The 13,111-nt window shown below is 41.1% G+C and overlaps 1 protein-coding gene across 11 annotated transcripts in view; it reads right to left on the bottom strand.

Annotated features, from left to right (window-relative positions):
• Positions 1-13,111, bottom strand: part of SPATS2L (spermatogenesis associated serine rich 2 like) — a 191,773-nt gene that overhangs the window by 160,519 nt on the left and 18,143 nt on the right. For all 11 annotated transcript variants that reach the window (XM_086346856.1, XM_086346799.1, XM_086346829.1 and 8 more), the window contains exon 2: positions 6,661-6,709. Coding sequence is in view for 2 of the 11 variants with exons in the window: in XM_086346824.1 (XP_086202950.1) it covers positions 6,661-6,709 (49 nt within the window). In the remaining 9 variants the exon portion in view is untranslated. The remainder of the gene's footprint in view (positions 1-6,660; positions 6,710-13,111) is intronic.

The raw sequence follows: 13,111 nt of genomic DNA on the forward strand, positions 1-13,111 counted from the left end.
AATTTTCAGCATCTAATGAAAGTGATTTCAAGTCCAGTGTTTACCTCAAGAAATATATGAGAAACCCAGGCTCAGTTAGGTGCATTGACATTGATTGAAAAAAACACTTGTATATACTTCCATACTTGTATTAATATTTCTCTGATTCTTTTAATTCAAATCCCTTAAAGAGAGTTGAATCATTAGTAACTATGGAAACATTAATACCAATGGTAGGCAGAAGCTCACAGGGATGCCCGATTTTCTGAGAGGGCCCAGACATACAGAGCCAGAGATCCCAGGAATCTTGTGCATCCTCTGTGACCTCATCTCCTCACCTGAGGCTGACTGGTCAAAAGGCGATTCATCAACCCAAGTTGGATAAATTAGATTTCCCCTTCATGGAGCCTCAGATTTGGAACCATGAACCCCAGAGGGCAGAAGTCATCAGTGACCCACCACACTGGCAGCGCTGCCTTAGAGAAGAGGCCACAGAGTCCAATGCTAAGACTGCAAGGCCTTCCCTGGCGGTGGCCCTTTGTGCAGTTCGAAGACTCCACCATCCCTTCAATTCTGTGAGTGCATGTGCGTGTTCAGTGTCCGGCTCTTTGTGACCCTTTGGACTGTAGCCCACCAGGCACCTCTGTCCATGGGATTTTTCAGGCAAGAATACTGGAGTGGGTTGTCATTTCCTCCTCCAGGGGATCTTCCCAACCCAGAGATGGAACCTGTACCTCCTGTGTCTCCTGCACTGGCAGGCAGATTCTTTATCACTGCACTACCTAGGAAGTCCCTTCAATCCTATAGGTACTCCCAATAAAACAATTCAAAAATAAGTATATTTTGATTTAAGCTAGCCAGTCAGTTTCTGTAGCTTCCAATAAAAAGAGCTCTGTAAGTTAAAGATGTCAGCACTTTAATAAGAAGTTATAAATGTTGCTAAGTTGTGTCTGACTCTTTGTGACCCCCTGGACTATAGCCTGCCAAGCTCCTCTGTCCATGGGATTCTCCAGGCAAGAATACTGGAGTGGGTTGCCATGCCCTCCTCCAGGGGATCTTCCCTACCCAGGGATCGAACCCATGTCTCCTGCATTGGCAGGCAGGTTCTTTACCGCTAGCACTACCTGGAAAGCCTGAAATAGAAGGGACAGGACCATAATTCCTTCTGTTTGAAGGAAACTCCATTTTAAAGAGGCTCTCATATGTGATCCCTGTGCCAGGTCAGGGAAGGGTTGCTATCACAACCCTCATGATAGAGAAAAGGCAAAGACAGCTCAGGGAGGATCCCGCCTCTGTGCTGTGGCCTGGCTGCTGGCTACTGGCAGAACCAGGCTCAGAATCAGGTCTCCTGACTGCTGGTCAAGCACCCTGTCCACTGCACCTTGGTGGGTATGCATAGATGTAACCATAAAGGAATCTTACAGGGAATATAAACGAAACAGAAAAACAGAGCCATTCTGAGTATATACCCCTTTTCATTTTCTCCTACCCAACTGCAAGCCAAGGGCTTGGGGAAAGTCTTAGTAAAGTAAAATATATAAACCCTTGCCTTACTGTTGATATTTACCAGTAAAAAAAATTAAGGCTAAGAAGTGCATCTTTTTGATATGGATAGCAAGTTTACTCTATTCTACACATTTTAACAGTTGGCAAGGAGTAGCCTTTGAACTGCATGACAGTGAAGTTCAAGGTATTTTCATCCTAGATGTTGGAACAAAAAAGTTTCCTTGTTTGTTTACAATTCATATATATATGTTATTGTACTAACATGTTATATATCTTATAAAACATGATTAAAATAGAAAAGAATGACAGAATTGATGTACTATTTTGCGATGTCTCAAAACAACATACTCAGGACAAGGTTCAAGATTAACCACAGTGGATGTAAATCTATACATCTTTCAGATAATTTAGAATTTTGGTGGTCAGCTTCTTGCCAGATCTGATTCAACTGATCATGGTCATTACCTCACACTGGGGCCAACAAAGTTCATGTTAAACTTTGCCATTTTCTTGCATGCAAATTTAAAACTATTTTCAATTTATGGGAATTCTTTGAAGACTCTATTTAAGACAGTTTGTGAGGGTTTGTTAAAAGTAAAACATTGAATTTGTAAATCCAGGTGACCACGTATGATATATTCCATACAATAACCAAGGCAGATGAACCAGAGGGGAAGCCACTGTGAAGAGGAGGTCTTGCCTCCCTCCCTCCAGGTGATACTCGAACATCTGACACGTGGACTCAGCAAGGATGCCAGTGTCAATACAGTTACCTGTTATCATAATGTTTCATGATAATGAGATGAAAGTAAACGCAAGTTCTAATCAATTTCCTTCTCAACCAAATGGATCTTCTCAAGAGCTCCCTGGGGTGCATATTCTACTTTAGAGGCCACTTTGCCAGGCAGGGAGGCAGTAGTTTACTTCTAGAGCCACTTATAACCACAGGAATCTCTTGGCCTAAAACTATGCAGGACAAGGATAAACCAACCTGGGTTGGAGAGAGTTTATTCTGCCTTTTTAAAAAACTTTTAAAATTATGAACTCTAACCTACAACCAGAAAAGCAGATAAAACATTAATGTAATTAATATAAATATAATTAACATTATATATATAATGTTCCCTGGTGGCTCAGACGGTAAAGCGTCTGCCTACAACGCGGGAGACCCAGGTTCAATCTCTGGGTGGGGAAGATCTCCTGGAGAAGGAAATCGTAATCCACTCCAGTATTCTTGCCTGGAAAATCCCATGGACCGAGAAGCCTGGTAGGCTACAGGCCACAGGGTCACAAAGAGTTGGACACGACCTCACTTTCACTTTCATATAGATATATATATATAGATATATATCTATATAGATATATAGATATAATAATAATACAGTGTTTTACCCATGCAACTATGTGTGTATGCTCAGCCACTCAGATGTGTCTGACTCTTTGTGACCTTATGGACTGTAGCCTGCCAGGTTCCTCTGTCCATGGACTTCTCCAGGTGAGGATACTGGAGTGGGTTGCCATTTCCTCCCCCAAGAGAATCTTCCTGATCCAGGGATTGAACCTGTGTCTCCCGTGTCTCCTACATTGTCAGGGAATTCTTTACTACTGACCTGGGAAGCCCCCGCACCTACAAGCTCCAGTCAAAAACCAGAATATCGCCAGGACTCACAGGAGTCCCACAGCTCTTCTGTTTTCCCCAGCACACTCTCCTTTAGAAGGGATTTGTTCAGCAGTAAATTCCTGGTCACTTTTGTCCATACCCTTTAGCAACAGAGTGTAGTTTTTGTCTGTTTTCACACTTTGCACAAATGAAATAAGATTGCTATGTAGTCTTCTGTATCTTCTTTCTTTCAACATTATGTCTTAGGATTTATCCCTGTTATTGTGTGTAGCTCCAAGTTTTCTTTTTTCATTGCTGTATAATATTCCATCCTATAATTATAGAATCATAACTTCTTCTTATTACTGCACAGTTTATTCATCTATTCTACAATGGATGGCTATTCTGTGTTTCTAAGTTGAGATGAATATAAGTAATGCTGCTAAGAACAACTTACACATCTCTGGATATATGTGAGTGCACATTTCTCTAGCATATACACACAAGTGCACACCTGTGCATGCATGAGAGTAGAACTGCTGGACCAACCTTAGTTTCTGGGGGGAAAAAAAAACTTAAGAAAGGTAATTCTAGTGAATCACTTGGCAATCAATTTTAAAATAAACTCTTATGTAGCCATGAGGAAAGCTCATTAAATTACTAGATTTATCTTTCCCTAGACTTTTACTCCTGCACACTGATTAAATTTGAACTAAGACATTAAATGCATTTAACTGTTAAAAAATAGTATGAAAGTTTCCAATGAATTTACTGAAGTCAATTCCCCCAAGCCTCCTCTCCCCACCACATATATTTTTTACATATCATAACTGTATTTTTCATTTTAATGAGGACCAGTATTGTGCCTACTGAGAGAACAAAATGTTCATTCAAATTTTAAAGCAATTTTACACCAAAAGGTTTCATATTGATCAAGCATGGAAAGCCAAAAATGTTAATCCTAAGCTAAACTGAGGTGTACAAATACAAACAACAGAGATTAATTTCAACCTCAGAGTCCCCAACGTATCATTACCATCATGAGTGATCCCCAAATGGATGACATAAATGGGACAAACTTGGATGACAATATTGTGGCACCAGCAAATCTGCCCATCAGTCTCCTACTGTCTTATGAACAATAAACATAATAAGTAGCATCTATCATAGTGCCAGGGACTGTCTGCATGTTAGTTCATACATGCAATGCTTTTTCAAGCCTTAAAACAACCCTATGAGGTAGGTACTATTATTCCTCCCATTTACAAAAGGAAACTGAAATACAGGGAAAGCAACTTGGCCCAGATCCCATGACTGTAAATAGCTGAGCTGGGAATCAAAACCAGTTCCTGGTGCCTCACTTCATATTCTATTGCCTGGCAACATGTTAGTTTTGTTATTGTCATTGTTATAATTTTGATAACAACAAGAACAATTCTTTAAGACCATAGCAAATGTGTGAACCATAGGGGGAAAAAAAATCTATGTATGCTTGTTTTTATTGGAAAATTTTGTGAAAATGATTATAACCAAGCAACTCTAATTCTGGGAGAACTAATTAAGAAATGAATTAAGGGATTCAATGGATACCCAAATTAGTCATTAGAGCTTGAAGATCTGGAGTTCTGGTCTAAATCCAGCTTTGGCACTTGCATCCAAAATAAACATGACCAGATAAGTACCACAGATCACAATTAAAATGGATTTATATGGCTTATGCATCCACATGGGAGAGGTCGCTTCCTAATTGAATTCGGACACCTCTTCAGTTACTGTGGGTTTCATTTGCCATCTCTCTGTTCTTTTGTAACTGCCGGCAATAGGATTAGGCTGAGGGAGAAATCATTTCCATCAGTGATGTCTGCAGAATGAACATAAAAAGATAAAAGTAAAGCCTCTGAACTATAATTAGAAAATTCTTTAAGTGTGCTCATGTGACATGTTTCAGACTGTGACCAATTGGCAAGATGAGTTACAGAATGGATGCCCAATGTCACTGTTCTGGGATAAGCAGCCAGTAACACTAGTGTTCCAACATGAGACTAGAGTGATCTTTTGCAGGCCAAAACATTCCTGCTTTCTACCTCTAATATAATTAGTGACAGACAGCTGGAGGCATCTCATTCTCCTGACAAAAATATGATCAGAATTGTTTTCAATTGGTACATCTTTCCATCAAGCTGCTTGTTGCCTTCAAGCAGAATAATGAGTTTCTGATTATTTGGTACATTCCAAGAAAACAGGAATTGATTGTGCCCTTGCTTGTCTGATGGGGAGAAGGCTGCCAGAAATTTACATAGTAACTCTTCAGTTGCCTAAGGGAAAGAAAAACTAAAGTGTGTGTGTGTGTGTGTGTGTGACACAGAGAGGGAGAGAGAGAGAAATCAGTCAGTAGTTTCCATAATAATTCCCTTTGAACAACAATGAAGACAATGTTTTTATGGTGATTCAGATTTCAGAAATGAGGAAGTAAAATATTCTATTTCATTAATGGAAGACAACCACCTCCCACCAATGTTAATGACTCTTTTCCAAAAGTTACAGTCATCTTACTCCTGAAGTTTCAGGGTTTTAGAAAAAGAATCAAGCTTAAGTATTCATGGAGACATTCACGTGCAGTAAGACCTCTTTATTTTGGACTACTTCCATTTGGAATTTATAATCATTTGACAGGTTCTATCAGAGACGATCTTTTCACAATGAATATATGGCTTGCTAAGCAAATTACTTTAAACAAGCAAGACTGCTGGTGGAGAAAATGAAAATATTTCAGGGAAAGTATGTGGAATAAAAAAAAAAACATGCTTTCCCCTCCAGAAAATACTTGTTATGAGCCCATTCAAATATCAATAACTAATAATAATAATTGCCATTGAATTGAATGTCAATCTTATGCAGTCCACTTTACACAAATCCCAGCAACTCTTGCAGAGATGGGTATAATTAGCTGCATATTAGAGAGGATGAAACTGAGGCTCAGAGAGGCTGGGGACACGCAGAGACACTACAGTTACTAGGCAGCAGAAGAGAATGCAAAGCCAGGTTGTCTGGCTCAAAAGGCTGTGTCCTTCCACTCCAAGTCAGCACTGAGTGAGCACTGAAGACTGCAAACCAGACTTCTAGATTCAGGGAACCAAGCTTTTCAACAACACCAAACATGGTTATCAGTGCAAGGAGGGAAAACCAAGTAGTTTGGCTCCAGAGCCTGCCCCTCTTAACTATAATTCCTTTCTACAACACAAGGATCTCTAAAAGACTTTTTCCCCTGGCACTTTGAAGTATTTTACATGCGTGAAACTACACTACAGAACCGGTGAGGCAGGTGGAGAAGGTGCACGCGGGTGGGGCAGCAGTGCTTCCGGTCCTCTGTTGCTCTCCCCCACGCCCCCCTCCCACCCCAGCACCAGCAACTTGGCCCTTCAGCTTGTGAACCCATACATAAGCATTCTGGTGCTAAAACCCTTGAAGATTGACAGGCTATGACAAAACCCCTGGGAATCAGCGACAGGTGCAGAGGCAGCCGGCCATGTGGGCAGGAGGAGGACACAGAGAAGGGAGGGACCACCTCTGCTTACCTGGGAATCCACGGAGATAGTCCTGAAAGTGGCCAGGGTCTGGAGTGCTCTGGGGGAAAAAAAGAAATTTGGGAAATCAGATCTCACGTTTCAAAGCCACACTGCTCATCTTCCTCACACTCACATCCAAGCTCAGGCTGTCTTACCCGTGACTTAAAACTGTGTGGGTGGGGTACCTCTCTGTGCCTCAGTCTACTCAACTGTAAAATGGAGGATAATAATAGCAGCTTCCTCACAGAGATGTTGGCAAGACCAGATAGTATATAATTTGTGCAATGAATTTACTATTCACAGCAGTGACATTTTAATAATAACAATAGCTAACATTTATTGCTTGGTATTGTTCCAGGGCTTCCATGAGTTAAGTCTACAATACTCTGAAAGAAAGTGAAAGTGTCAGTCACTCATTGATGTCTGACTCTTTGCCATTCTATGGACTGTAGCCTGCCAGGGCCCTCTGTCCATGGGATTTGCCAAGCAAGAATACTGGAGTAGGTTGCCATGCCCTTCTCCAGGAGATCCTCCCAGCCCAGGGATCAAACCTGGGTCTCCTGCAATGCAGGCAGATCCTTTACCTTCTGAGCCACCAGGGAAGCCAATACTCTGAGATAACCACTTTTGCCGCTTGCATTGTGCAGATAAAGAAAATGAGGCACTGAAAGTTGAAAGCACCTGTCTTATAAAAATATACAGGACAAGTGATGGAGCTGGGATTCTGTGACCATCTGACCACAGGGCCTGGACTCGAAACCACAGGGATATCCTGCCTAATTTATCACAAATAGATGTTAGTTATTATTGTTTCTATGATAGTCTCCTTTCCAAAAGATAGCCTGTAATATCCATACAAGCCCAGCTAGTAACCACTTAGGCATTAGAGACAGCTGCCGGGCTGGTTAGTCAACCAGGCAAACACTAAGTCCACAATCTCTCCAAGCCTTCCCTGAGAATCCCTCTGCATCTGCTGCTCTGTTAAGCTCCGCGTGGGGCTTCAAAAGCTCTGGTCACTGATCCTGCAAAGTCAGCTCAACCTCCCTGAAACAACCAGGGAAAGATGACAGGAGTGAGAGCCAGGAAGGACGGGACAAGACCTCAGGATGCCGGATGCTGGGCCTGGCTTGGTGCCAACTCTCTGGGTGACCTTCTCCAAGTCAGCTGACTGCTCCGGGTTTCATCTTTAAGTGAGAGGACTGACTGAGAGGCTCTTTTAAGCTCTGAGATTCTAATCCACAATTCTATTCTGACTCTCTTTCAATCGGACTAACTTATCCTTCCAACAGTCCATTTCTGAGAGAATATATTGTAACCCTTCATTTTGCTAACACGCTGACTGAACACAATGCCAGACGCTATGAATGTGCCCGGGATATCAACACAAGACAAAGCCTACACTTTGTGATGAGCTCTGAGAGCCTGGTGAAGTCTCAGGAAATCCTGGCAATCGGAAAACCAGGGAAGAGCACAGCCCTTAGGACACCTGTGCATGCCTGGTGGGCCCCCATTTGTGGTGGGGCCCCGAAGAACTCTGAGCCAATCTTAGGACCCAGGGTCCTGGTGCCCCAGCTGCCCAGCATCTGGGAAGAGGGTACTGTGCTAAGCCGGTGGGGTAGACAAGAATGTGAAAAATAAGGCAGAAACCAGACAACAAGGGAGATGCTTGAGTTGAGGGTTAGGTTTGTTTTCTAAAGCAACAGTGTTGTGTACAATAAACCAAAGAGATGAAAACTCAGCTGGCACTTGACTTTCTTCACTTTAATAAAGTATACCAACGGTCATTTCGATAGCAATCTTTTCTTTTACATATGTGTGTGTCTGTGCTCATGCATGCCTGCTTCTTTAAGAAACATTTACCTTGACACAAGATGCTACCGACTTTATTTAAAGATCAGTTCATCACACTTAAGATATATTTGCTTTTACAGAAGCTCCTTGGAGGGAAATCATTCAGTGACTATAACACTTCCATTAAAAAGAAATTGATTTTAAAATGTACTTTTTCAAACTTTTGACAAAAACAATTCTTTGATTTTCTTTATGTACCACAAAACGCAAAGATTGTTGTGTGGACTGTGTAATAAATAACATGAGTTGTCAAACGAGATAGTAAACATTTATAGATTTAATTTTTAATAAAGACTTTTAAATATAACCCAAAATGTCCATCAATCTTTGACACGGGAGGAAGTAGCATTTTGGTAAACTCCATCTCCTACCACAACAGAAGTGGCAGAAGATGTTTATGGTCCTTAGAGAGGGTAATGATGGTATTCTTTACAGGATGGTCAAATATTTGCAGCATATAATTTTAGAAGGCACAAAAGGTAGAACATAAAATATATTATTCTGACAAGCATTTAGGGAATGGATACATTGTCTTTGCCATGTCTCTACCAAAGTACCCAGTGCATGGGAATCTACAGAGAATTTAGTACCTAAATTGGCTCTGAATAAGGTTCTAAAAATGCTTTAAGCAATGGCAACTGTTGTTAGAGAACATGAATACACTTTAAGGATGACAACTCTGAAGAACAATACTCTCTGAGATATATAAATTATAGCTTTCTTTAGCTTGGAGAAGGAAATGGCAACCCACTCCAGTATTCTTGCCTGGAGAATCCCATGGACAGAGGAGCCTGGTGGGCTACAGACAACGGGGTCGCAAAGAGTCGGACACGACTGAGCGACTTCACTTTCACTAGCTTAGAAAGAAAACTAAAATTTAGTACTGATTATCCTTGGGGTGAAGAATTATGAGTGATTTTTTTCTTATCATTTTGTCTGCTTTCCAAGCTTTCTATAATGAACATGTGTAACTTTAACAATTAAAAAAAAAAATCTTTTTTCCTTCTCAAGACACCTGGTGAAAAAAATGAAAAGGCTTTGGAATCAGACTAACTTGGGTTAAATCCCTGCTTATACCCGTTCTAGCTTGGTGCCCTCAGATAAGTTATTCAGCAGTTGAAACTGAACATGAAATGGAAATAATAATACATGCATTAAAGCATCATTTTAACTATGAGAGATGAGATATTGTAAGTGCTTAGCACAGAGTAGGAGCCCAAGAAATGACAGTCACTCTTCTATTCACAGTACAGGCAAGAGAAGCTCAATTTTCTGAAAACAGCAAATACATTTGATGATGTTTATATTGATGCTTCAGGCCATTTGTTTACAGAAACACTGAACTTTTAATAGGTAATTTTCAGAACGCTTCTAACAATTAAAAGTTCCAAGAAAGAGTAAGGTAAGAGGCTTTCACCTTACTCTCCCTTCCATCACGATGATTAGATTCCTACAATCTGAGACTCTTGGGTTCATTAGTATTTACCATTTTGTGGGTATGTTCAGAAATCCTCTGACTGGGACAGAAGATGGGAGAGTGTGTTCAGGTGAACCCTTTAGAGCAAAGAGAAAGAAAGCATACCTATCACAATCAAGATCTTATCCATACTGTCATTCCTCATGATGAAATTGAGCTAAATAAATTTGGGATTGCTTAAATGAAAGATGAGCGACAAGACAGAGATTTTCTGTGTTTTTTTTTTAATGGTAGACTTGTGGATTATTTTCAGCCTATTTATGTGAAAGTAGTTCAATCAAGTAGGTTTATGATAAACTATATGCACTTAACAAAAGAAGTCAAATGGGCCTTAGGAAGCATCACTATGAATAAAGCTAGTGGAGGTGACAGAATTCCAGTTGAGCTATTTCAGATCCCAAAAGATGCTGCTGCTACAGTGCCGCTTTCAATCTGCCAGCAAATTTGGAAAACTCAGCAGTGGCCACAGGACTGGAAAAGGTCAGGATTCATTCCAATCCCAAAGAAAGGCAATGCCAAAGAATGTTCAAACTACCGTACAATTGCACTCATCTCACACGCTAACAAAGTAAAGTCATGCTCAAAATTCTTCAAGCCAGGCTTCAACAGTACATGAACTGTGAACTTCCAGATGTTCAAGCTGGATTTAGAAAAGGCAGAGGAACCAGACATCAAATTGCCAACATCTGTTGAATCATCAAAAAAGCAAGAGAGTTCCAGAAAAACATCTACTTCTGCTTTACTGACTACACCAAAGCATTTGACCGTGTGGATTACAACGAACTGTGGAAAATTCTTCAAGAGATGGGAATTCCAGACCACCTTACCTGCCCCCTGAGAAATCTGTATGCAGGTCAAGTAGCAACAGTTAGAACCAGACATGGAACAACAGACTGGTTCCAAATAGGGAAAGGAGTACATCAAGGCTGTATATTATCACCCTGTTTATTTAACTTGTATGCAGAGTACATCATGAGAAACGCTGGGCTGGAAGAAGCACAAGCTGGAATCAAGATTGCTGGGAGAAATATCAATAACCTCAGATTTACAGATGACACCACCCTTATAGCAGAAAGCAAAGAACTAAAGAGCCTCTTGATGAAAGTGAAAGAGGAGAGTGAAAAAGCTGGCTTAAAATTCAACATTCAAAAACTTAAGATCATGGCATCTGATCCCATCACTTCATGGCAAATAGATCGACAAAAAATGGAAACAGTGACAGGCTTTATTTTCTTGGGCTCCAAAATCACTGCAAATGGTGGCTGCAGCCATGAAATTAAAAGATGCTTGCTCCTTGGAAGAAAAGCTATAACCAACTTAGACAGCATATTAAAAGGCAGAGACATTACTTTGCTGACAAAGTTCTGTCTATTCAAAACTATTGTTTTTCCAGTAGTCATGTATGGATGTAACAGTTGTACTATAAAGAAAGCTGAGCGCCAAAGAATTGATGCTTTTGAACTGTGGTGTTGGAGAAGACTCTTGAGAGTCCCTTGGACTGCAAGGAGATCAAACCAGTCAATCCTAAAAGAAATCAGTCCTGAATATTCTTTGGAAGGACTGATGCTGAAGCCGTCCAATACTTTGGCCACCTGATGTGAAGAACTGACCCATTGGAAAAGATCCTGATGCTGGGAAAGATTGAAGACAGGAGGAGTAGAGGACAACAGAGGATAAGATGGTTGAATGGCATCAATGACTCAAAGGACACGAGTTTGAGCAAGTTCCAGTGGGTGGTGATGGACAGGGAAGCCTGGCATGCTGCAGTCCATGGGGTCGAACAGAGTTGGACACGACTGAGAGACTGAACTAAAATGAACAAAATAAGGCTGGTAGGGATATGCTGCCCTTGGATATATGTTGCTGTACCTTCACTACAGCAAGAAATATTGATTTAACTGGCTTTACTATCAAATCAAGTATTTGTTGACACGTGGAAATGAACAATATAGAGGAAAAGCTTGATATAGAGGTCAAGTCCCATTTCAACTCACTCCAAGGGACTGTCCAAAGTCTTCTTTTGCATTGAAATTGTGTTCTAATGATGTTTGCTTCAGTCACAGACAACAGGAATTTTCATTTTAATGGGATTTGTTACATAAATGAATGTTGGTATAGATTTTTATGTAGCACAATTTATTATAGAAAATATAGCTCAAAAAAAAAATCATTACGCACTTAACTTCTCCCTTTCTCTCAACCCTGCAGACATATTTTGCTTTCTACCTGAGGTGTGAACTGTTCTCTCCTTTTCCATGTTTAATTCCTTTCTGTTCCTCTCAGAGTACCCAGTACAGAGCAGACACTCAAGAAATAGCTGATGAAGAAATGAGATTAATGAAATGCAGTAGCAAAGCAAATAAGGGAAATTTAGAATAGTTTCCTGTATAAAAGGAGAAACGGCTTCCCAGGTGGCGCTAGTGGTAAAGAACCGGCCTGCCAATGCAGGAGACAGAAGACATGCAGGTTAGATCCCTGGGTCAGGAAGATTCCCTGGAGGAGGGCATGGAGAATCCCATGGACAGAGGAGACTGGTGGGGTACAGTCCATAGGTTTGCAGAGTCGGACATGATTGAAGCAACCTAGCAGGCACACGCATAGAAGGAGAAACAAAATTTCAAACCCAGTTCAAGATGAGTACAGCAAGCAGGGTTAGCCATTCCCAGGTAGCATGTCCTTCATGGGGTTTTTTTATAAAACATCTAGCACTTGGCTTACACCACTCCCCTGTCCCCCATCCCTGAGGAAAGCCACAGAGACACTTCAGTTATTATAGACCTGAAACACATTCATAAGACGTGGGCTCAAACTGGTGGCCAATAAACCAATCCTGTCCTTCTAAAGGACTGAGAGAAAGGGTCATCACGACCAGCTGGGAGGCAAGAAAGGGCAGGGAGATTAGCCCGAAACATCCCAGGGAAAGGGAGTAAGTGCAGCCCCGCAGGTGAGATGGACTCTCTGGCAGCCAGACACAGAAGCAGTTTCTGAGCCCTTGCCAACATTACCAGGGCTGCAGGGGAACCACGGGAGACTTCAGAAAAGTGTGTGTGATGTCCAGTGTCAAAATTCCTAACTTCTTCTCTTTCCTTCTCCCCTTTGGCAAAATGATTGCTTTAATAATCAAAGAGCTGC

The sequence above is a fragment of the Bos grunniens genome, chromosome 2 (genome assembly GCF_055505025.1).
Source record: "Bos grunniens cultivar Pamir isolate PY7600 chromosome 2, Bosgru_T2T1.0, whole genome shotgun sequence".
In the NCBI taxonomy this organism is placed as follows: Eukaryota; Metazoa; Chordata; class Mammalia; order Artiodactyla; family Bovidae; genus Bos; species Bos grunniens.